This window comes from Columba livia, chromosome 10, assembly GCF_036013475.1.
Source record: "Columba livia isolate bColLiv1 breed racing homer chromosome 10, bColLiv1.pat.W.v2, whole genome shotgun sequence".
Classification (NCBI taxonomy): domain Eukaryota; kingdom Metazoa; phylum Chordata; class Aves; order Columbiformes; family Columbidae; genus Columba; species Columba livia.
Window position 1 is genome coordinate 1,732,833 of NC_088611.1, and position 24,967 is coordinate 1,757,799.

At 43.0% G+C, this 24,967-nt stretch overlaps 2 protein-coding genes across 7 annotated transcripts in view; one reads left to right on the forward strand and one right to left on the reverse strand.

The window, feature by feature from the left end:
- The window catches only part of CFAP92 (cilia and flagella associated protein 92 (putative)), a 44,590-nt gene extending 40,206 nt beyond the window's left edge, over positions 1–4,384 (forward strand). For all 5 annotated transcript variants that reach the window (XM_065074876.1, XM_065074875.1, XM_065074877.1 and 2 more), the window contains one exon: positions 1,087–4,384. The gene's annotated coding sequence lies outside the window, so the exon portion shown is untranslated. The remainder of the gene's footprint in view (positions 1–1,086) is intronic.
- Positions 132–24,389, reverse strand: ACAD9 (acyl-CoA dehydrogenase family member 9). Of its 2 annotated transcripts, none has more exons than XM_065074882.1 (18): positions 24,366–24,389; positions 19,203–19,296; positions 17,024–17,125; positions 13,704–13,810; positions 12,679–12,779; positions 11,451–11,529; positions 10,326–10,500; positions 9,660–9,733; positions 8,095–8,170; positions 7,327–7,397; positions 6,822–6,941; positions 5,943–6,071; positions 4,645–4,724; positions 3,928–4,054; positions 2,740–2,817; positions 1,891–2,019; positions 864–936; positions 132–402 (listed from the first exon to the last, which is right to left on the reverse strand). In XM_065074882.1, exons 3-18 carry the CDS (start codon positions 17,043–17,045, stop codon positions 302–304), a joined length of 1,542 nt encoding a protein of 513 aa, XP_064930954.1. In that variant the 5' UTR covers positions 17,046–17,125; positions 19,203–19,296; positions 24,366–24,389; the 3' UTR covers positions 132–301. The 2 variants fall into 2 exon arrangements, with proteins under 2 accessions (XP_064930954.1, XP_064930953.1); XM_065074881.1 differs by lacking the exon at positions 24,366–24,389 and adding an exon at positions 20,800–20,983.
- Positions 24,390–24,967: the final 578 nt, after the last annotated feature.

The window sequence follows — 24,967 nt, forward strand, 5'->3', positions numbered from 1 at the left end:
GTCTCTAAGGTAAGGAAGGAGCTGATTTAAGCTTAAAAAAATACTTACAAACCCCCTGCTCCCTTCCCTGGGAAAACATCTCATGGTTCAAACCCCACTATCTTTCTTTAGCTCCAAGGGAAACTCATAACTTGAGATTTAAATAATAAACTTCTTTATTTATCCTCGTTATATGAAGTTGTGTTTAGAAGTTTTATTTTACACAGAGCTAATTACATTTGGTAAACTCAGTAGTTATTTTTTTAAGTCATCAAGCACTTGAGCTGCAGAAACTGAGTGAGAGTTGGACACTCGGGAGGGCTCAGAAGGTCCTGTCCAGCGGGTGGGAGCAGATGTAGGCTCTCTTCTCCAGCACCTGCTTGGCTGCTTTCTTGATAAAGTCATCCAGATTTTCATCTGCATCTGTGGAGGAACAGACAGAAAATTAGAAAAGCTACTTACAGCACTTACTTCAGTTAAATTTATTTCAAAAAGGGTTTTAGATTACAAATGTAAGTATCTCAGCACTTCAGTGCCAGGAATAACATCTTCTGAAGAAGACACCGATTACTGCAGCCCCTTTCACTGACAAGTGCCTCATTGGTCAGTCAGTACTCAACCAAACAGGTCAAATACCTCATTGTTATCTTAGATTTTCTTTACAGGAGTGTTTGCTACTGCCAGATTGAATGTTCGTCCCCCCAGCTGGCAGAAAAAAAAGTATCAAGGCAGTGTGTTTTATCTATTAAATGAAGGGACTTTATATTGAATTGGTACCGGTTCTGTTCCTATCCTAACTGAAGGCAGGTCATATCAAAAATACCTCCTTTTGTGGGGAGTCTGTGAAAGCTGTAAGAATATTAAAATTACTTTACAGCACTTACATTTTTGTAATTGAGCGATGGCATAATTATTCTTGAAATATGCTTCTGTGCAGAAGATATTTGTAAGGAGCACCTGAGAAAACAGTAAAACTCGGTTGAAAAGTAATGAATGAAATTAATACACAAAACGATGTATAAAACCAGTCAAACCTCTGACAGTCCGGTTTTGTCTCTTGATAACGTCACCCTGCAAGCTCCTTCTGGTATTTTCTTTCCCCCACAGCTCCTGAGCCTCAGAGTTGGGACGACCCCACACCCACAGCTGAGCAGGAGATGGTTTTGGTAATAAATCCAGGAGTGTGTCTCAGGGCCGGTGAAGTTAATCAGTTTGCATTTGTCTAACACTTATTTGTAGCAAATTTTCTTGTCCTGTAGTGTAACTGTTACCATGAAACTTTAAATGAACTACTATCCAACCACCTGTGTGCCAAACTTTCACTTCACTGTCAATAGAAGGACAAAATGTTGTTATTATATGTTATTATTTATGAATGATTATATGGAAAGAGTTTGGGAAGAACTGCATGGTATTAGCAGGTTTAAGAGAACATGCACATTTCTCATTCTTTCATAAATGCGTGTGTATGCGTTAAAGTATTTTGAACTCTGACAGGCCACTGCTGTGGTTCCTGCCCCCATCCGTTCAGAAACGTTCTGCTGCGCTGTACTTCTAAGGGAGAGTTTCCTGGGATAGATAGATACAGGTTCCTAACCAATGTGGAGTGTTGTTTGGGGTGTAAGCTCTTTGTCACTGAGGTTCTGCAGAGCCGGGGGCAGGAGCGCTCTCAGGGCCGCGTCACCCTCGTGCACGTTCCGGAGCTGAGGGGACAGCTGGCTCACTGGGAAAACACACAGCAGCCTTGTGAAACATGCAGAGGCTGTGACGTGAGGAAGGGCTGAGGCTGGATTGTGCCTCTTCATCACAAAACACGTAGTGAAGCAGAATGGTCGTAACTACTGCGTGTTACGCTACGTGATCCAAGCAGCGCAGATATTAAATGGCTAGGGCTGGTAGCAAAGCACTTACTTCGTGGTCGTGGTTTCTTAGGCCGATACTGATAGAGCGGCTGGCTCTGGAAATAGCTGCTGTCATTGCGTATAAATTAATGACAATATCTGCCACCCTCTTCAGAACCAGCTGCTCATCCACTATTGTCTAGAAGAGTAAAAATTATTATTAGCTTGTAGTTTGTCAATTTAAGACTTTAACCAAACATTTAGATTGGATCGTGGGAACAATTTCTTCCCAAAGGGCTGGAGTCACCATCCCTGGAGCGCTGGACAGATGGAGATGAGGCTCTCAGGACACGGGGCAGTGCCAGGGGTGGGGGAACGGTTGGACTCGATGATCTTGAGGGGCTTTTCCAAACAAAATGATTCTGTGATTTTTTTTCACAGTTTTATTTAGGTTCATACTTACTTAGCATAGACAGGTAAGTTGTTATATTGAATTCTACCCCAAGGAAAAAAGTTTTGGATTAACTCTCCTCCACCTTCTAACAGTTTTGGATTAACTGCACTTAAACTATGTTTTGGATTAACTACGTATGTTCCACCTTGTAACAGTCTGTCTGCAGCCAACACTAAAATTGCTGTGTCTTGATACCACTCTGGTAAATGCCAAAGATCACAGAAATTAAAGACCAAATATATTCAGGCTGTGCAAAAGACGTGTCAGCTGAGGTGGGCGCTCCCAGAACAACCAGACTGGCACAGAACGGAAAATCCATGGGATTCTAAGTTCAGTCCCTCCTCTTAACTACAGCACCTTGCAGGGCAGAATTCTAGATTTGTTGGCTGTACAGTTTGGAGGAACAGCATAAAATGGTTACGGATAAACTAGTCAGGAATGAAGAGAACAGCAAAAATAAGTTACCTTGCCAAACCTACTTAGCAGGCCTCTCACTGTAGTTCCAAAATAATAGATGTTTTCTTCAAGTTTCTTGCTGCTTTCCTATGAAACAAAACAGAAAATACAAGACGTGAGTAGCCGGCCTTCTAAGGGGAAAAATAAAACTAAAATCACTGTTTCTATGCAGCCCTGGGGTCCTGAACTCCAACTAATAGTGAATTTTCTCTTGACAACAACTTTCTACCATTCATCCAGTTTGCTGCTGGAAGGCAGAAAGGCACTACTCTCTTCTATAAAATATACATGAAAATGCTCAAAATGTTACTTTTGGTAACTTTTTAGTACAGTCTTTGTGCTCATGCAAGCAATAGTTTGAAAAATTCCTATGCAACATTTAGTTCTGCACAGCAAACCTAATTCTTACTCCAAGTGCTGCAGGTTATGAAAAACCCTGAAAAGGAAGATTATCTGGTACTACTGTGTGAATTCACCAACACTCTCAAACTCTGATTTTAAGTAGGAAGAACATTTCCAGTGTCATATTTGCCTTTTATTAATTCCTAAACTCAACTAATTCACAATGCTGATTCTTGTAATACGAATGTAAGTAAGCTATTCAGGGGAGATGGGCCTCCAGCTGTCAGCGTGGTCAGAACCGCTGCAGGTGCGACGATCCACCCGCGTGTGAGCTGACCCAAAGGCGGTGCCTGTCGTGACCCTCCTGATGTGAATGGACCCGTATTAAGAGGTCCTCACAACTCCCCTTACCTGTGTGCCTGAACCAGCTGTCCTGGGGGCAGGGGCTCTGACACTAAAACCCAGCTTGGTGCAGTTTTCAAATTGCTAACAAAACATCATAGGAAAAAGATACTGCACCATTTTCTCTTAACAGAACATTCAGCTTTGGTCATGGTTATTTATGTTGTTTGCATTCTTAGCTAAAAAAACTGTGCTAACAGAAAAAATACTGTGTTTTGTAACCGAGCTTATTATGAAGGGCAGCAACAGACCACTGCAAAGTGGATACTGTGAGGTCTCAATTTCTATGAATTACTACAATGGCTACAAATATAGACTTAGCTATAGATATTCTATGTGTACACAGCAAGGTAAAATGAAGACTGCTCTAAGTCCTTACCCCTGCAATGGTATAAACATCTGCTGAAATGTGTCAGTGTCCCAGGTGTCACCCTGGCCCTGTTGGCCCCGTACCTGCAGGCTGGGATGGGCCACCCCGCGATCACCAACCAGCCCATAATCCACCTTCCTGCCCATGGTGTCCCGTAACTTGGCCAGGAACTCCCCCAGCGCCAGTCCCACGTTGCCTCTCTTGATTTCTCTGCAACAGAGGGTGAACAACAGCTGGCAAAGGCCACTCCTGGTTTGCACGGGAAGTTGCAGGAGGTTCAGATAACCAGTTGAAACATTAAGTGCTTTATATAACCCCTGCAGTCTGCCTATGAATCATCAAGTCTTTTGAGCCATTTTACTATGAACAATTATAAAATATGTGACATAGTTCATGGTCAGTTCCTCTCGAATATACAATAAGTTCCAGAGATGAGTATGTGTACTCAGTATATGTGCAACACAGCTGTCTTTCTTACCAATAAAACTTTGATATAAAATCTTAATAAAACTTTAATTTATAAAATAATATAAAAACTTTTATAAAGTTTCATTACTGGTCCTGTAAGAAAGAATTTTACACCAGCTGGAACTATAAGATAAAATACAATAAGGCCAAGATTCTTAAATCTATAAAACATCCAATTAAAATTATAAAACCCATATCCCTAGGACACTGAACTGTCTTTTAGACAGAGAATACATTGAAAAATACCGCGGGCTTTTTCCTACAGCGTCCCCTCTTATCTATAGTTAAACCGTTATCAGCATCTAAATTATTAGCAATAAATAAGAACATACTTTATTTTGTCAGTTAAGATTTTGCCTGCATATTGCATACCCGTCAGAGCAATATACAGTCGCAGAATTTCATTTGTTCCCTGGAAAAAACCAAAACAGAACACAAAGTGAAGCTGGTATCAAGTATTTAAAAAAACCCCTAAATAATGCTGTGCTAACATTGTCTATACATTTTTTTCTAAAATAGCTTTTAATGTATGAAAAGATTACTCTTCATCCATCCATAAATATTTACTGCCTTTGTTTTATCTCAATTAAAAGCTCTGATGTCACTTGGCTGCGCAGGAGTTGAGCCTCACATTATCACACGGGCATTCGTATCCCAGTGAGTGTTTCTAAACGGTCCATCAAGAACAAGCGAGTCTCAAAGCGAGACTCGCGTCACTGACAATCCCGCTTGCAAACACAAGACATTGCACAGCCAGCTTTGGTTTGTTTAGATAAATGCACATCAATAAGTTAATTAAACTTCTAAATGCATCTTTTGTGAATTTCCTGACTTCCCTCATGAGAAGCGCACAAGAGCAAAGGTTATTCAAGTCTAGGCACCAACAGAGCAGCTTAGCCACAAAAAACAGAAAATCCTATTAATTAGTTTAAAAGTGAAAACTTTGCCTGTAACTCTTACCAAAGCCTGTCATGTGTACAGATACATGACAATAAAAGCAGTGAGAAGGTTTCAACCTATGCTGGATACAAAGCAAGCTGGCCAGCTTCATTCTCGTAAGGCTCTTGCTTGGGCAGCCGTGGTACTTGACTTCATCCTGAGTCAGCATGTGCGATTACAGCTATTTATCTGCTGCACATAACCGATGGGTGGCGTTTGTCAGCTAATTTTTTTTATGCTAATTTATATCTTTTTAGTCTACCCAGAACAACTACAAACCCAATTCATGAACTGGGGCTGTTTCTTCTCATGTGACAGTGTAGTTAAAACAAAGTTTAAATGCTCAAGAAGAAACCATACACACTACCAGTATATATATGTGTATATATAAAAAACACTATATGACCATGCATATGTATTACCAGTCTGTTCTTTCCAGAGGTAAAGCTGGTACCAGTTCCTACTGTAACTCACACTTTCTGGTTACAAGAGCCATCAGACCTGGTGTTCTTACAGGAAGGTACTACCTGTATCTCCAGAGTAAGCAAGTTTAGTTCTTCAGTCTGTTCTGTTACAGACTTTGCAATGAAAGCACTGAAGGCCTGTTCAACTGAATACTGCGGGTTCAGCTCCCGTTTATAAAATCTGAGTGTGAATGGCAGTTAACAGTAAACAGCGTATTCATACTTGCCTCAAAAATCAGGAGGATCCTGGTGTCTCGGAGGTAGCGTTCATAGGGGTAATCCTTCATATAGCCAAGGCCGCCAAGGATCTGCAGTGCTTCACTGACGCAAGCCCACGCGCCCTCAGAGCTGAACACCTGCCAGAACAGCATTTTAACTACTGTGCCACACATTACACGCAGAATACACCGCCCGTTATTGTACCTGCGTGACAGTGCTGATGTATTCTGTCCTGCTGTTGCAACGGCCCCGTTTAAAGCTCGCCTGAAATCGTATCCTTGTGGCTGAGGGTGTGTGCACTTTGGTCAAACCTCGCAACCCACAAACCCATTTCTACAAGGAAACGTTCCCGGAGAGCGGGAGCCCCAGAGCAGCTGTGGTTTGGGGTGGGAGCACGTTCCGCCTGCCCAGATCCACCACAACACGAGCTCTTGTGCACCGAGCACCCACAGGGCCATCACCAGGATGAGAACCGTGAGCTCTCCCGGCCCCAGGCTGTGACACCCCAGAGAGGGACCGACTCGTTCTCCTGATGTATTTTGCAACCATTTCTGAGTTACAGCCTGTGCAGAAGCACCTCAGCCTGGCCCACAAGTAACTGAGTGTCTTTTTGCCACGTAGAGTTTAAGAGGACCATGATATTCCAAACCTGTTGTACAGAGCTTCTATTTTGTACAGTGACAAAAGCCTGAATGTGAGGTAATCAATAGTGCATGGGATGCAGAGAAAACAATGTCTATTGTCTTCATCCAGCTGAGGTGGTTGTATCATATGTCTAAATGGACCACCTGAGCCTGTCATCCATCTGGAGTGTGCACTGAAAACCAGAGAGGAATTAGTCTGTATGAATTAAAGCCGCAGGCAAGTCTGCCCATGGCATTAATTACCTTGACCATGGCCGCCTCCACGGAGCAGTCGGGGAAGCCGGGCCTGTCCATCATGCCCGCGGTGAGGTACGCCATGCTCTCCATCACGTACGCTTTCACTGCCATCAGACAGAACTTCTCCTGCCAAACGGGAAAGCCCCGAGTCAATCACACAGGCACTCACGGGCACAATCCCACGGTCAAGCCTGACGCTCAGGAGCGCGACAGCAGTTTTTGCATGTTTAACATATTCTCAAATACAAATCAATAGAAATAAATCAATAGAATTCAATAGAAAGTACCACCGCAAAACAACCATGAGGAAAACCCAAACAAACATAAAAAAATAATGCTCATTACATTTATCATTCTAGACATCTAAAAGATCAGTGTACGGAACTCTGCACTTAGTTTACACAGATTTAGCACCTTTAAACTAGTACAGCCAAAAGATACCCAGCATGAGCCATGTCCTTGCAGTTAGTCAGTACAAAGCACAGAGATTTGCTTTTTCATATTTTATTACCTGAATTAATCCAAAATCGCTCAGTTTCTTATTGAACTGTTTTCTGGTACAAGCATACTCTGCTGTCATTTCTTAAAAGAAAGAAAAGAAGTCCATTTCAACCCAGCAGCTCTGGAACCGTGACAGCCCGTTCCTGCCAACAGCGCCTACGGCCTCAGTCTGACCCGCAGCTGCGTCAGCGTGTACCCGTGTCAACCCCTCGCTGCTGCACAAGCGCCAGCCCGTGAATAACACCCTCCAAACGAGGCTGTTGGTCCCGCCTGGGAACACAGTGCCAGCGGCTTTTGAACAAGAATCGCAGGTGTGAACCTGTGCTCTTAGACAAGGCACCTGTTAGTGCTAATTAATTACTTCAGAGGGATTTGTGTTACTGTTTTTACTGGTAGAAACCAATTTTATTACTTATTACTGCATGTAAGCCTGGAGCAAGTTATTCAAGTTGGAAGTTTTAAGGGAGATTGCACCTTTTAAATACAACAGTATATAGGTTATTCTCCATAAGAATATTTTGCCTCAGGAAAAATCAACAGCTGCAATAACTTCCCACTACATGCACTGAAAAAACTTCAGTCTTACAGGCTTTTAATAAAAATTTTAAACAAAAATGTTAGTGTTTTAAAGAAGTCAAAGCATGTTATGACTGACAATGTAGCGATGTCGCTATGATCAAGGCTCACGTTACTATTTTGCATTAACTGCATTCTATACTTTATGCAGATCGGGGTTTTTTGCGTGACATCCAGCACCACACACGCCTCATTCACCCACCTATCAACCTTTTAATCATTCCAGCGGACGCGCTGCCCATGCTAAATCTTCCACTGTTCAGGATATTCATGGCAACCTGTGAAGAAAATGAAGGTATTGTTAGGTGCAAATGTCACAAACATCTCCTTAGGCCACGATGGTTCTGCCGTTTGGCTTCCTACGTCAGTGCTTCCCTGGGTTCCACTCATCACTGGGCTGCACCTTGGGACACCTGCCCTTGTACTGTACTCAGCAGTGATGGTTCCAAACTGGGCTTTCAAGGTGAGCGTGACATCCAATTTCACATTAGGGATAGTTTTCAGATCCTGATGTGACCAGGAAATAATCCTTCATTCAAGCTACATTAAGGTAAAATGTAGATAGATAAAAATGTATTTATCTGCAACTAGACAAACGACATTGCAACTAGACAGCACTGCTGAAGTTCATCAAACTGACGAAGGAGAAAAACAGAATATTGTTTAATGTGTGTACACAACGGCCAAATACAAAAATCCTCTCTGCAGCTGACCTACAATGGCAACTTTCCTCCTTCAGAGCCCTTTCAGCAACACGCAAGAAAAGGGAGTAAGAATGAAAGGTGTAGAAATAAATCAGAGATCAATAATGTATAAAAACAGATTTTGAAATCTAGTATTATTGTTTCTTACCAAGAGAAATATGAATGCCTCACTTCAAAGACTGTTAAGAAATTTAGCAAGAAGTCACTGTTCCTACATTCTCACTTGTGGTAATTATCTGAAGAAGAAACCAACAAAAGTCATCTTTTGATATGTTTACTACATTAAAGAAAATGGTTTCATTTACCATTTAGGTCTGGATTTGTCTGCTACAGAATAAGTAAGAAAGCTGAGAAGGATAATTAAGAACAGTTTTGCAAATTCTGCACGTCAGACTCTCGGAGGACGGTTAGAGCAGCAAAGAGAGCGGTGCTGTCTGTACTGGTGTCAGACTTTCCTGACGCCAAGGGGAGGAACTGATGCCGGAGGCAGCTGTGCGGCCTGCTCCCCTCCTGCTCCTTCCCTGCTCCCCTCCTGCTCCTTCCCTGCTCCTGCTCTGCTCCCCTCCTGCTCCTGTGCTCCTCCTGCTCCTTCCCTGCTCCTGCTCTGCTCCCCTCCTGCTCCCCTCCTGCTCCTGCTCTGCTCCCCTCCTGCTCCTTCCCTGCTCCTGCTCCTGTGCTCCTCCTGCTCCTTCCCTGCTCCTGCTCTGCTCCTTCCCTGCTCCTGCTCTGCTCCTTCCCTGCTCCTCCTACACCATCCACAGTTCTGGCTGTAGAAAACAGCAGAAGACATTGTCCTGATTCAGTTCAGAAGTTCTGCTGAAGAAATTGCTCCCTCTTCTGAAAAGAACAGTATGTTCTATTATTTTAATGAAAAACAATAAAAAAACCCCAAACAAATCATGGAACCAACTAACACAAAGAACATCAATGGAGAAGTCTCCTCTGGTACTCTCCAGTTTGGCCACGTTCATACTACCAGTAAAGAAACGTCAGTACAGGGGGAGGGAGGAAAAAAAGCCTTCAGGCTTTTAAAAACCATCAGTAGTTACTCGTGACTGCTTACCTTAAATCCCCCTCCTACTTCTCCAATTACATTCTCTATAGGCACTTTTGTGTTTTCAAAATGCACTTCACAGGCTGAAACACAGAATTAATAGCTGTTGAATTATGTAGAAATATTTAAAAGGCACTCAGGAACATAAATGACTCCTCTTGTAGCAAGGAGTAAAGTTTTCCTAATGCACTCTTTATGATAGAATTACGTATGCTTTGCCAAAGAAGTTAGGATCTGGGAAAATACTGTAGTTGACAACAATGTAAAATGTTAACAATATAATTGATGTGCATTGCATAAACAGAGAAGTATAGTTTTGTCTCTATTTTACGGAACTGATACAGACGGTGAAAAGCTGTAATTTCCAGCAAGCTTAAGAAGAGCCAATGAAAACTGCCCTGTAGGTTAAAGCTGCTTGTTACTGAACGTCCTGAGCAATGTCTCCCACTGAACAGTGAGGGAAGCTTCAGTGCAGCAAAGAATCACACAATATGGATTTCTTATTTCAGACCCTGCATTAGGAAGGACTCGTAGGACAAGCTCAGTAAAGAAACTTTAAACTTATACTGCTATACGGAATAGATATTGATTAGCCTCTGAATTCAGATGATCTAAACAAATCAAAACATTAAAATAGTAAAACAATTTCTATTAACCGTTTTAAGTGGTTCTTACTATTTGATCCTCGAATGCCGAGCTTATCCTCAGGCTTCCCGTGGCTGACGCCACCAAAATCCCGCTCTACAATGAAAGCAGTAATTTTGTCTTTCAGTTCTCCATCCTTATCAACAACCTCTGTCCTGGCAAACACTGTGAAAACATCAGCAATGCCACCGTTTGATATCCACACCTGTTTTGAGAGAGGAAAGACACACATAAATATACTTGTCCTGATTTTGTGAGCACTGTTCACAAGTGTTTCGTAATAGACCAACAAAGAACAGAGTGGTGAAAAATTGCTGCTTCTCCCCATAAAATTCTAATTGAAGTTCTGCTACTAGTTTTGAGAAGCTGACCACAGAATGTATAGAGCAACTATAAAAATAGGTTGTAATATAATCTGAGTTACATTAAAATCCATGGCGCATTTTCACAGAAGCTTGTATATCCTGCTACTTATGACACGAGGGATATAAGGGTAATACAGACTGTAGGCACATTTGCCCACAATAATTTCAGCTCTGATGAGAAATTCTCTGAATAAGGCCACATACATATGGCCTTTCCCACAGCCTGGACGCTTCACATCATAGACAAATAGTTCAACAACTACAGATCAAGTCTGCAACAAATGAAGCACTGCTGAATCCAGCACCTCTACATTTCTTCAAGACTGTATTCTGCCCTTGTTTCTGGCAGCAGAAATGCTCCAAGCAGCCCTATCTCCAGTTCACTGTCAAGATTTCTTTCAAAAATACCTCCAAAATCTGGCATGGAAAGAGGGGAAAACATGGATTTAGGTTTCCCTGTGCTGTCACAGCAGAGGCCAACCAACCAACCAACCAACCACCGCTGCCTTGAAGCTAAAGAACGTGAGCTGGCAATACAGTGAAGGAACTTCTGAGTGGCTGCTCCCACCTTTCTTACCAACAGCTTAGTGCAGGTTGTTCCCTGAACCTGTCTGTGCTTTTCTATTCTCTGTGGCCCTAAAACAACACGGGTTCTCTTTTTGACATCATTTGTCTTCACTAGCTTGGAAACCTCAAAAGAAACAGACTGATGGCAACGCTGCAAAAGACAGAGACGCCTTCTATAAACTTGTAACAAAACCCGTCGTGTTCCCAGCCCGTGAGCGGATACCTTGGAGCCGTTCAGTACGAAGTATTTCCCATCGTCACTGAGGGTGGCTCTTGTCTTGATGGACGCAGCATCACTTCCACTAAAAGCCAAACAGATTATTAATGTTTAAGGAAATAAACATGCTTCCCATAGTTTAAAAAGAAATGTTTACAGTTGTATGAAAGAGTAGCATATAAACTTTAGTTCTTAACTCCCAAGGAAACTTAACTAGATTGAACAGATTGCTTCTGTGCACTGGAAGTAAGGTCTCTAAGAAAACTGATGTTGAAAGTCACTAAGACTAGCCATCTTTTTAAATAGTACTGAGCTAAATAAAGACATTTGAAGGATTTCAGAACACAGCCCTTGTTTTTATCCTCCATGGATCACACTGTTAATATCTGTGCTAGTTTCAATTTTACCTGCAAGTGGGATAGTTTTCTGAGAGTCAAAACCCAGCTTAGGGCTCCCGAATAAAAAGCATCACTGATGGCTGGGACGCATCTATGTCACAGCTACATGAAAATCCACAAGTAACTCAAATGCTCACTGCAAGTCACTCCAGCAGACAAGAATTCAGAAGAGACCGTTTTAAACTATAGTTTTGTGCAGGCAAGCAAGATTCAACCTCAAACTTTCAACTGGTCTCGGTCCTTTAATCCCTTTCCTTTACAAAGGATCACGTAGGAAACCACCTGCCTCCATGTTTTTAAGAAAACTGTACCTCTTCTGCATTAACACAATTTGCAATAGTCAATGAATAAACGTAATAAATGTAACTTGTATCTTTGAAATGAAGTTGCTGCTAGAAAGATGACTTTTCTAAACTGTGGAAAGACCAACATTTCTTCCTATTATTTTTAGTAGCTCCTTCAATACAGTCTGTTATAATTTTAGAATACAACTGAAAGCATCCTAGAACAGCCATCACAGCACATTATTTCTACCATAGCACAAAGTATCCTTTCAATTAATATTCAGTAATGCCAGAAATGAAGCAGATTAATTCCTGGGATGGGAACAACAGTGATTTCACAGAAACTGCCATAAGCAGCACCTTGGGTGAAAGATTAATTACACAGTTTGAAGTGTACCTTTAAAAACAATAAGGAAAGAAGATCGACCTATATAGTGATGCCAGATAATCAGGATTTAATACATTAACCAAACAACCGCTGTAATGACGATGAAAACAGTAAAAAAATCGTTTTGGTGCTTTCTGAAGCTTTTGCAATGACAAAGGCAGTACCTTCCAGGCTCGGTGAGACAAAAAGCTGCGATGTGCTCCCCAGACGCCAGTCTAGGCAGGTACTTTGCCTTCTGCTCATCAGTGCCAGCGATGAGGAGCCCCTAAATAATCAATAGAAAACTTTTCAGCATCAACCTGTGTAAAAAGAAAAAAAGCTGACAAGCTTCACCAAGGTCAGGAAGCTTAATTTGCAATTTTATGGTGTAACAAGACACAGTTTAATAAACAATGGACACTATTTATCAGACATTAAAATACGTCAGTTCTCAGCACATGGTTGTTCAAATGACTAGCGGAAATGGCTTATTGTTAAGATTGCCTTATAGGGTAGGCTTCACTTTATTTACGCTTGAATGGAGACGTACTTGTTGTTCTGAGAGGCACTTCATAATTTGTTGTACCTTCAGTACTATAATTTTATTTTAATAACCCAAAAAGCAGCCATTTTCAAAGCTCCTAATCAGAGGACAGAACCCAAGATTTACTTAGGTTCCAAATTATTTCATTACACAGGCACAACACTCGTTGATTTTTTACAGCAGGGTTCTTGTGAAGGACAAACTCAATACAAAAGTACATCACAAAGCTAACTTAACAATGGTAATATAGCTAAGATACAGTTACTCAACAAAATCAGGATTGACCCAAACTTACACCACACTTCTCACCAAACCACTTTACAAATCAGCTCCGCTCACTACCCCTGCTCCACAGATGGCGACATTTTAAGTAAGGTGAGGAACAGATACGTATTTTTAACTAGCATTGTTTGCTCAATCCCATGAAGAATTTTTTCTTATTATAATGAATTTACTGCTACCTCAAACTTCAGACTACTACTCTCCATCCAGCACAGAATGCACTAAAAGGTAGATACCTGAGGCTACAATAAACAGAAAATGAATTTAAAATTCACACACTTGCTAGATTGATCTTGATTGATTGATTGATCCTGCCAGATTGATCCACCTCACCTTCTCTTTGAAAGCTGTCTAGAACTACTTGACATAAATGAAGAGCGTTACCTTCAGCCCAATAGCCTGATGAGCTGCCAGAGTCACCGCGATAGATCCGTCTGAAGAAATGATTTCTCCCAGACGTGCATACATGGTATTTGATAGACCAAGACCACCTGGAACAAACACTACATTTTATTCTAGGTAGATACTTTACAATTTAACTTCCTCTTCCCTCCCCGCAAAAATCCCTTTCAAGTACAGAAACATCAAGAATATATGATTGTTAAGCGGGGAGCGGCTTGGTATGGACTGGATATAATATGTGCACAAATAAGTAGCACATTGCTGTGGTTGTGCTAGAAGAATGCATTCTGAAAACAGTAACTTTTTTAATAAGCATGAGTTGCGCTGAATTTTATCCCACTCAGAAAACAGACTTGTTTGTGTTCAAGCATGCATGCAGATACAGTATAATCCATCAAATGGTGGAAAACAAGCTTGTTTAAAACACTCTGTATGTGAAAATGGTAACAGATTCGGTATAAAAATTGCTCTGGTCTGAACTTCTGTGCTTACAGGATAAAACAAATTGTGGAGACACTTCCAGGCTATGAGCCAACCCCAGACAATTAACCCCCACACAGCGGCTGCAGACCAGGCAGCCGAGAACGACCCAGGCACCAAAACTGCCTCCCAACAGTTCCCAAGCAGATTGCCAGGCTGGTATTAGAGGAGGACAAAATATACCACTTCAAAAATGCCTTTAATCAAAAAATGCAAATGTATCAAGAAACAAACTTGACACCAGCGCATCCTTTTTGGAGGAATTTTGTCATCTGCTGATGCACATACAGAGACAATTTGTGAGGAGCTTGAAAAGAACATTAGGATAAATCAATGCTGCATTTATACGAGTCCTCCCCCTCTGCTCTGCCCTGGGGAGACCACACCTGGAATCTTGTGTCCAGTTGTGGCCCCTCAGTTCCAGCAGGACAGGGAACTGCTGGAGAGAGTCCAGTGCAGCCACCAAGATGCTGAAGGGAGTGGAGCATCTCCCGTGTGAGGAAAGGCTGAGGGAGCTGGGGCTCTGGAGCTGGACAAGAGGAGACTGAGGGGGGACTCATTCCTGGGGATCAATATGGAAAGGGGGAGTGTCAGGAGGATGGAGCCAGGCTCTTCTGGTGACAACCAGTGACAGGACAAGGGGCAATGGGTACAAACTGGAACACAGGAGGTTCCACTGAAAGATGAGAAGAAACTTGTTCGTGGTGAGGGTGGCAGAGCCTGGCCCAGGCTGCCCAGGGAGGTTGTGGAGTCTCCTTCTGTGCAGACATTCCAACCCGCCTGGACACCTTCCTGTGTAACCTCATCTGGGTGTTCCTGCTCCATGGGGGGATTGCACTGGATGAGTTTTCCGGGTCCCTTCCAACCCCTGACATTCTGGGATTCTGTGAGTCTAATGTTCAAGAATTTTATGTAGCCAGGACTAGAATGCTGCTCCATGTAATCTGAGAGTATTTTATATATTACTGCTGAATAAACAACCTTATCTATTCAAGATAATCTTTTGTCCAGGTTAATAATTTTCTACTTGGGACAGTGGTGTTAAGTCAGGGCAATGAACACCTAACTTCGGCAGATGCCTCAATATAATACTCTTTTATTAATTACTGAATAAATGCAAGAACATGTCCCCCAATACCATTAACTGACATCACTGCCCCCTACCCCCTTCTCCTTCAGAGCATGCTTAAATGAATCAAAACTCACACTCCTACCTCCATGCTCTTACTCCTTTTCCCCTTTCTAAGAAGGCTGGGTTCAGGATTCAGCTTGGAGACTCCTGACGATGTGCACAGTAATTCCAGTGCCACCCATGTGCACGAGAGCCACTATTCCACCATTTACATGAGCTTCATTGTTCCCATGAAGGGTCTGCATTTTAATGCCTCTGGCAAATATGCCAGTATTACAAACCATTAGGAACAACACCATGCAATGCACGAAGCACTGAATACGTGTCACTGAAGAGTTTTAAAATATGACAGGCACCGCCAACAAAAATGCAGAGGTTTAAACTACAGAAAATGGGAAATAACTTCGTTAGAAGCACAATATTTATAGTGCAGAGAAAAGCAGCTTGCTTATAGTAAGGTGACTGCTTTCCACCCTCTGTTTTTTATCCAGCATACATGTTTACAAGACATGTATGATGAATGGATTGTGACCTTGCAGCAACTGGAAGGTGAGAGAGTATTATTTCATAAGCTTCAAAACAATATAAAATCAAAACAACAACAACATTTTCTTGAACTAAAGCATGATTTTTAAGGCAAATACATTGCCTTTCAGACTCTTTAAAATAATTAGCAGAGTAGGAAACTTGTTTCTAGTTAATCAGTAATAAGTTACACTTCCAACGTCATGATGCTTCCTAACACTCCGCTCTGAGTTCTGTCCTCCTCTGCTTCCAACACCTCCTTTCAGCAGACACTACTCTGCTGTCTTCTTCCAATATATTTCTTAATTCCTAAATACCTCTCTCTCCCCACCTGGGTTAAGGTGCTCTGTCCAGATCTTTCTCCTCCCCAGACTCTATCCTGAAGAGAAAAACTTAAAAGAAGTTGCAAACCTCTTTTCTATCTTACTCTCATATCATCCTGCCTAGTTCTGAATACCCATGAAAAACATTTAATACCATTTCTAATGCCTGAATTAATTAAAGATCACATCATGTTACAGTACATACAAGTTATCCAATATACTTTAATGAGCTTGTATATAAACACTTTACTTACAGAAATGAAGCACAGATGCCTAATTAAATAAACAAAAAAGCTCCGATCTCAACTGGCACTATAATGTCCTTCAAGACATAAACTTTTTGTTCAGTACTGCATAGGGAAGATTTTATACAGCAGCTATGCTTTTAATAACTAGACATTATACTTTTAAACTTCTATGTGGTCAAACATATTTCTGTCTTCAAGTGACAACTTTGATAGGTCAGTTCCATGAGACAATGTAGTTTGGACCCGGTGTAATTTCAGGAACCATCAGCAAGAGCAGCCAAGTCCCACAGAACATCAAGCTACTCTACTGCATCCAAAAATGGAACAAAAAGGACAATGCTATGCCAAGAGGAATTTACACCGTCTAAAATTAGTTATCTGACTTAGGCGCCCAAGGTAAGAGTACACAGAGCTCCCTGCACGGCCAACAGACATTCCTGGGGCCCGCCGCTCTCCATCAACTATGGAGCCTCGGCTCCTAATTTAGACGTCAAAGGACTACGCACAGGACAGTACAGACACATTTTGCAAGATCCAAAAAATGCATTGCTTAATATAGACTACTGGGTTATCCTTTCGTGATCATGTACTCACCATATTCCTCTGGAATCTGCATGCCAAAGAGCCCCAGGTCCTTCAGTCCTTTTAAAGTTTCAGGGGGGATTTTTGCATCTTGATCAATCTTCTTAGAGTCCACTGCAAATACAGGAAGTTTTATAATTTAAAACCGTGTTTCCTAGGGCAGAAAAAAAACCCTCTGAGACTGCAGTGTTCTTACATCAGAGACAAGGTCACTACATGCTACGAGTTCACACCAGTACGATCTCTAACCGAACTATCAGCCCGAGAGCCCAGATCTGGAATAACTTACAGAAAAAGGGGCTGCTGTACTTCTCCTCCAGTCTTGTGGAGCATCTTCAGAAAACACACAGTGTGCCTGCTGCTCCTCATCCCTAACTTCACAATTCCTCTTTCTAGCCCCAGTCTGATCCTACCGACTGTCCTGTTTGCCCCACTCCCCTTGGGGCGGGTGAATTCTCAAACTGGCTTCTGGGAAGTCCCAGTTCTGTTTCTGGGGCACAATGCTCCACTTAAGTACCCCACCTTACTACACCATCTAAGTCAAAATACAGAATGAAATGGAAGGTCCCAAGAATACTGGTCATGGCTGTAAAGTCACAACATACACAAAAAGAGGACTTGGAAGTGGTTTTTATTTCATTTTCTCAAACATTTCTATGTGTACAGGTTATACATGCGCATGTTAGCGGATTCCATGACTGCAGTAAGTGAAGTATTTCCAGAATTTTCTATGTGAATCATGTCTAGGTCATGAGTAGGAAAAAAAAGTACATAAAGGAGTTAATTACAAAACTCTAATTCTGAGTTATTAAAATTCTTGGGGGATTACAAGAGGACTCTGTACTGTGACACAGAAAATAAACAAGAGCAGCTCAGGCAGCTCAGGAAGGCTGTAAGCTGCAGCAAATGAACAACCACCTTTCCAAAAAGTACACAAAAAGAAGTAGCACTGCAAAAGGAATGGAGCTTTCCTAAAGAAACCTCACGTTCACCCCTGTTAAATGACACTGTAACATCAGTATGAAATTTAACGGGGGGGCAGCTAAGAGAAGTTACTCAGAAAGAAAACTAATTTTGAAAACCACTTTTTGCTCTCCATGCGCAATTTTTAGCTACATAGCGTCAGATACATCTTGGTGGTATGTCATCAGCTGCTCTGGGGAGAGAAAGGTGGGGTTTTACCTCTTCCCCCCTTATGCCCATACAGACCCATCTGTAGTGTCTGGACACTGTCACGCCTCACACACACTCTGCTGAGATGAACTTTCTTACCCGGTACCAATAAACCAGGAATAGTTGTGAATTCAACCAAAGACAAGCAATTTCCACCTTCAGTTTGGAAGCCCCTGTAATTTGACCTTTTTATTCCTCCCTTAAATATCAGGTGTTTTACTCAATAAATTACGTTCCCCAACAGAGCAAAGAATTAAAAAACATAATCTGCATAAATTCTTCATTTACTGTCAGTAAGCAACATTGCAATCTTACAGTTAAAATTACCTGGATCTCATAAACTGTGATCTGGGACAATCACAGGCTTCTTCAAACTCTTGCAGTGTTTGGCAATGAAGACCTAGTATCTTTGTCAGCGGGAAATCTGAGATGATACTGTTTAACTGGCTCAGAAATTGCTGTCTGTAAAAGCCAATTTTCTACAATTGTTCTAAAATTGGCCTATCGCACCAGTAATAGAAGAAACACCCTGCAGCCCTATCTGGAATGCATATGGCTAATCCCAAGTAGAATCACTAATGCTTTAAAAACATAAAACCTTTTGATTTTTCATAGCTTCTCAGTGAGTCACCGTTTATTAATATGTCTGCTGAATTTTGTTACAACCAGTTTTAGGACAGTTAAAAAGTTTCAGAAAAAAAATCACAACATATGAAGTGGTAAATAGTATTAATCAACCAAGCTAAAAGCAGTTTTACATCCTAACTCTACCACAGAATTCTGTTACTTTCTGCTTTTTTCTCTTTCGAAGATTTACATCTTCTCATTAGCATCCAAATACTCCATATAAAACAGCCGCAAATGAACGTGCCTACAGAACCAGCAGCACTGTATGACTAGCAGTAAATGCAAAAACCAACTCAAATATTTAAACTATAATGATCTTATTCAACAGCTATAGTTAAATCATTTCATAATCACGAAACCACTTGCATGAATAATAAACTAATAATTATACCTTCTTCACTGAAGAATTTTTCTATAGGTCCTACAAACTGGTTGATCTCCTCTAGCTCTTCATTGCTGATTTCTGGATAAGGGAAAACTTCTTCCTAAAATAAGAAACACTTTTTATTTTTTAAAAAGCATGAATTGTACAATTGAAATAAAAATTCAAGAACATATGCCTTTCAAATACTAGACTATAAAAATCTGTGAAAAGTAAGAACTGTGGAAAATGTTCAGAAAGAGCCTTATCTGATGAAATCCACAGGACTCAACTTTACTGCAAACCAAAGATACATCAGAAGGTATCACCTGAAGAACAAAACATTAGGGAGAAATAAAGATATTTTAACAACTATGAGGATGCAAAAATCCTTCATCAACCGTGGATTTTGTCACTGTAATCCTATTTTGGGATTTAAAAAACCTGGCTAATTCTAACTTGTATCAGAGTGAATTTAGTGTTAAAATGTTTTCAAAGCTCAGCCCGCAAACGTTGTCCCTTGGAAACACGCAGCATATTCCACCTGTTTAATGGCACAAGTATAAAGTTTGGGAGGTTCCATACTGCTCCTTATCATCACCATGGTGCTTTGGTCATCAACTCAAAGCAACAGGGCTTGAATAAACTAAAAACCCAAGCAACTAACATGTGCAGTGAACGATTACATGAGAAGCTTGTGCCTAATTTTCATCACCTGTTGCCTATTAAATAGAAGAGTTTACCTCTGCCCAAACAAAACCTCTCATTATAGTCTGAAGAATCACATCAGCTCCAAAAATTCAGGATCTGGTAAACGCCATAGTTTTTTCAGGAAACTGTTGCATTGATATTTGAGAGGGGGGAAAAAAAAGGCATAAACAAACAGAGGTTTAAGCAATGGAGTCTGACTGCAACCTCCCATAACAGTGTGCTTGACAAGGTGTGCCTTGGGAGACTTTATCGTTCAAGTCATTCCAGTGGATTTGAGTTATTTCTTCTTTCAATTTATTTAACCCTGTAGTCTCTGACAAATGCATACTCCAAATACTGGATTAACAAGTGCCCTTTTAATATAGTGTTATAACTCAAATTTGTAGCTTTTTCGGTCCAGTAACATCTCAATACACAACAAGAACTTCGACCTTTCCTATAAAAAACTGTCAGCAAAAGTTCGCATAAAGTCTCGTTCCCTGAGGTAAACAGAGGATGAAGCGACACGAGTTTCGGGGCACGCAGGTGTTCAACGCCCGGGGCCCAACGCAGGCACTTGTGGTTCCGCTCGGCTCGTAGGGGAGGGGGTCTGAGTATCCCCGTCCAGACGCTGCTCGTTCGTGAGCACGTATAACCAACCACACCGCGTGCTGGGCGCGCACAGGCCGGTTCACCGGGCACAGCCCAGGAGCGGCGGCTGCGCCCGGACCCGCGGCGTGCCCCGCGGCAGCCGCTACCGGGCACGGCGGGGCCGCCCCGGGGAGGGCCGGGGGGGGACACCGCGGCCCAGCGCGGCGCTGCTGCCGGGCCGGCAGCCCCCGGGGCGCGCACCCCGGTACAAACACCCACAGCCCGGCCCGCGCGTCCCCTGAGGCGCCGCCGGAGCGCGAGCCGAGCCCCGCCGGGCCCTCCTCACCTTCCGCAGCGACCCCAGGAACAGCTCCTTGGCGAAGGCGGGCCGGGGCGCGGCGGTGCGCAGGCGGCGGACGGCGGGGAGGCCGAGGGGGACCGGCAGCGCGGCGCGCAGGGCCCGCAGCCACACTCCGCTCATGGCCGCCATCCCGCTGACGGCAGCGCCGGGGCACGTGACCGCGTGACGCCGCGCGCCTCTTCCCGCCGCCGCGCGTCCCCTCAGCCGCCGGGGCGGGGCCGCCCTGCGGTCCGGGTGACCCCGCCCCCGGTGCTCGTTTGGTGCGGTGACACGAACGAACGAACGCCCGCCCTTTGGTCCCTCCGCAGCCCCAGGGCAGGGTGGCACACAGGCCGGTGCACCCGGCAGTGGCCCGCCGGTCGCAGGTGTAAGCGTGGCCACAGAAATGGTGCCGCTGGGGGATAAAGCCGCTCGCAGCGGTTTTTTTGCACCGCCCGCACTGCTGGAGTCCATCCACAGCCACCAGCTCCAGGCGCAGCGACCACCCAGCAGTGCCGACAGAAAATGGGCTAGATAGCCTGACAAAATGGACAAAATGGACAGCCTGACCAAAAGAAGTATTTTTTGGAGCACACGGGATGTCCTTGAATCACCTTGAAGCAGGGACCAGAACAAGGCAGGAGAGGGAACATCCCCTGCCAGGGACTGGGTCACCTCGCCCCCTTTGAGATCTGGTCCATGTGCTGAACCGCACGAGACGGTGGAAATCACCACAAAAACCACAGAACCCAACTCCTAGGAGGAGGATTATGTGAGAAGCTGGCAGCCCTCACCTGAACAGCCCTTCGCTCGTGTAGACAATTGATGGATAACCACGTGCCAAAGACAAAACGCTGCCGTGACCAGAGGTCAATACTGTGCTGCACCGAGGATGTTCGGCTCTATACTTCTCCTTCGCTTTCAGCTGCCACGTCCTTGACAGCAGTTCTTGTATTCAAAGACCAAGTGTCAAACCAATGCCAGCTTCCCGAGTTGGTTGCCCAAATACTGACTGCTGGTTAGGAAATACACACCGCCCCGGTTTTGTACCCAAGGTCACCAGTCAGGGTTGTTGCTTCACCACCCAGTACCTGCTGTTCCCATCTACAGGTAACTGCTCACCGACACATAAGCACTTTATGAACACTAAACTTCATTTACACAAGGGTAGAATTAATTTGTTTGAACTATTTCTTTCAAGTCCTTCAAAGGTTGTCTTTACTCTCTCATTTTAAGAATCACCATGTCCTGCTGCCCTTCATTCTTCAGCTGCCCTCGTTTCGTTTTGGTATTTGAGAAGACTTTCAGAATGCCAGGGATTTAACAAAATGGCTTTTAACAAGACAACAAGTACTAAAAGTAAACACAGACCTAATGAACTGATTTACTTTGCTTACTTATTTGCTTACTTTACTTATGACTTGTAAAATGTAAATCCTTTAATCCTGTAGTGCAAATAAATTGCCATTTTGGTTGCTTCTCAGGCACCGTATTACAACTCTGAGGGTACAAGGAAGGGAAAAGCTAAAAAAATGTGCCCGATATCCAACTCAAGCAGCTTTGCTCACTGTTTTGGGTTTTTCTTGTGTATGTATGTATTCACGTTGCCGGAATCCTCAAATCCTCAGCACTGGCAAGCAGGCAGTATCCATCAGAGCACCGTGCACACCGAGCAGGCTGACTGAAGCCAAAGCTACCAAGTGTGTAATGCTGGACGTCTGGGAGGAGGTGAGCAAGATTTCACACACTGGTTGGTGAGTCAGCCACAGTATCGAGCCCAAATGTGTGGAAATCTGAGGAAACAAACCCATCTCGCTTGATCCCATGAATTATAACTATTAGCTGGGGATAAGATGCAACTGCCAAGTGCTCATTTTGTGACAGTCTCTTGAAGGGTGAGTTTTTGATGTTCTGTACCCTACTTGCCTTTGTAGGAAACATGGGCACCTTATTGATGAGACAAAAGGCAGCCCTTTTGCTAGCCCTTTGGGAAAGGCAACAGATAGGAAAGGCTACCTGCAGGAACCTGCTTCTCTGTAAGATTACAGTAATGTCACAGATTTGTGGTTACAGAAACACAGAAGTACCAGCTACCAGGGCTGATCCTGAGCTTCTAATCTCCAGTGTTCAGTTCTGGTTAAGTTGTCCAACTTCTTATAGTTTTTGAAAGGTGGAAAAGCAAGAGTTGATATCTAGTCCTACCAGAAAAATCAAAAGTTTTTTAAAAAAGGGTAGAGAACACAGAGACGGCTCCAGCGCTTTGCAGTCTCTAGGGTGGAGGGATACCATGTTCCTGCCTCTATAGGGTGCTTGTATCTATAGCTGGGTGATGGTATGGATCGTAAGACTAAGAAGCCTGCTTTGCTGCTCAGCCCCGTGCCACAAGGGGGTGATTGAGCAAGCGGCACTGCGGTGGAATGGTGGGGTGTAGGAGAGGGTGACGCCCGCCCAGTGCCACATCCCAGTGCGGGAGAGCTGTGGTGGCTGGGACTTCCCCAGGGAGGGGTCAGCAGAAGAGGCGTGGGTCCGTCACATCCTCCCCACACTAAATATGCAGGGGTGCAAGTGCAAAAGCTGCGGCCACGCTCTACTGAGACAGGTCAGACTGGTTCGGGTCAGTACAAAGGGGGGTGATCCGGCAGCTTTAAAGAAAGGATAAACAAAGAGTGCAGTAAAAGACTTCTTAAAAAAAATGATCCAAACAGTGAAAACAGGGCTGGGCGGCTGGGAAACAGCAGGAAAACGATGCCTCATCAGGAAGTTCAAAAGCACTGAAAGAGCAGCCAGCACACTCCACCCTGTGTGTTCATTCCCTAAGCATGAGAAGGGTATTCTTAGCATATCCTAAAAAATCCCTCCTTTTTTTTCCCCATTGCAGAACAAGCCATAGTGGATGACAGCATATTCACAGCATGAAAATACAAGCAGACTATCACTTGCACACAGAGAATCTACTTTGTTTCTGCACTGACGCAAATGGTATCACAGCAGTTACTTTGTGCCCCCGCACAACTGCAGTTGAAAGCACACTCCTGGCAGCCGCAACTGCAACTACCATCCTGACCTATAAACAACTTCAAACTTCGCTGCACTAAACTGCACAATATGCTGCTAAAAAAAGTAATAAATAAATAAATAAATCTGCCTTCTGCGTCAGCAACATGCCCAACCCTTTTCTTTCCCCTCTTTTCTTTACAACTCATCTCTGCTTTCTCTGCCACTCCACATTTGCTCACATGTTTATATAATTTCAGCTTCCTTTGGAATTGTTAGACCACTCTTCCCTACATTCCTGGACCAGCTCATTCCTCAGCTGTCAGACAGCTTTTCATAACTCACATTCTGCGACCAACCATGACTGCCACAGTCATGTCGACTCCAGTCTATTCCACATGAATTTGCTTTCTTAAGGAGGAATTAATACAAGAGATATAGATCAGTAAATTAGTATCATGAAATTATGCTACAGTTTTCCTTTCTACCCTACCATATTTTTCAATAGCTGCTTAAAAAATAGTATTCATTAACATCTGATAATATTTAGCTGGTTGAGCTATCGATATTTTACTTACTGAAAAAGTGCCACTGTAGGTCTAAATTACTTTATACAGATCTTCACCAGTCTTTGCAGCACTTCCAGGAAAATACATGCAATTCCTTTAGCAGCCTCTCCTCCCTTTATGCAATTGTTGTTTTCTCCTTTTCAATCAGACAGCTGGCAAGAAAGTTTTGCACTTGAAATTCCTAACTGTCTTCCCTGTGGGCATGTGACCATGTCCTCATTGCATCATCGCTCCAGTCTCTCAATATTGAAAAAAACAGTTGGCTTACAAATGAGATCTTCGGAAAGGTGAGAGCAGGAACTGGTATTTCCACTTTTGCTCCTGGTTACATGCTGGGGAAGTAACGTGATGTGTTTGAAACACAGATGTTAACACGTGACTGTATAAATACATTTGTCCAAGCTGGCCTGCATCCAGAATTATTGTACTGTGGCTATCCTAAGTACCTGAAAAAGAAACAGATACATACAGTGAGTGAAAGGGATTCCTCACAACTTACAGTGACACTTAGAGGCAGATTGGCAATTAGCTCTGTCATGTTAGATAAAAAGGAAGCGCTAAATTATGAGTATTTTATTTTCTAAACTGTATTATTTCAAATAATAAAGGAT

Excerpts from the sequence above, each read along its gene's own strand:
- ACAD9 (XM_065074881.1), bottom strand. The coding sequence starts at position 20,943 with ATGGCGGCCATGAGCGGAGTGTGGCTGCGGGCCCTGCGCGCCGCGCTG. Across the intron at positions 2,818-3,927 it reads TGGCCCATCCCAGCCTGCAG|GAAAGCAGCAAGAAACTTGA; the intron begins GTACGGGGCCAA and ends TTTGTTTCATAG. Across the intron at positions 937-1,890 it reads TAAGAAACCACGACCACGAA|GTGCTCCTTACAAATATCTT; the intron begins GTAAGTGCTTTG and ends CTGTTTTCTCAG.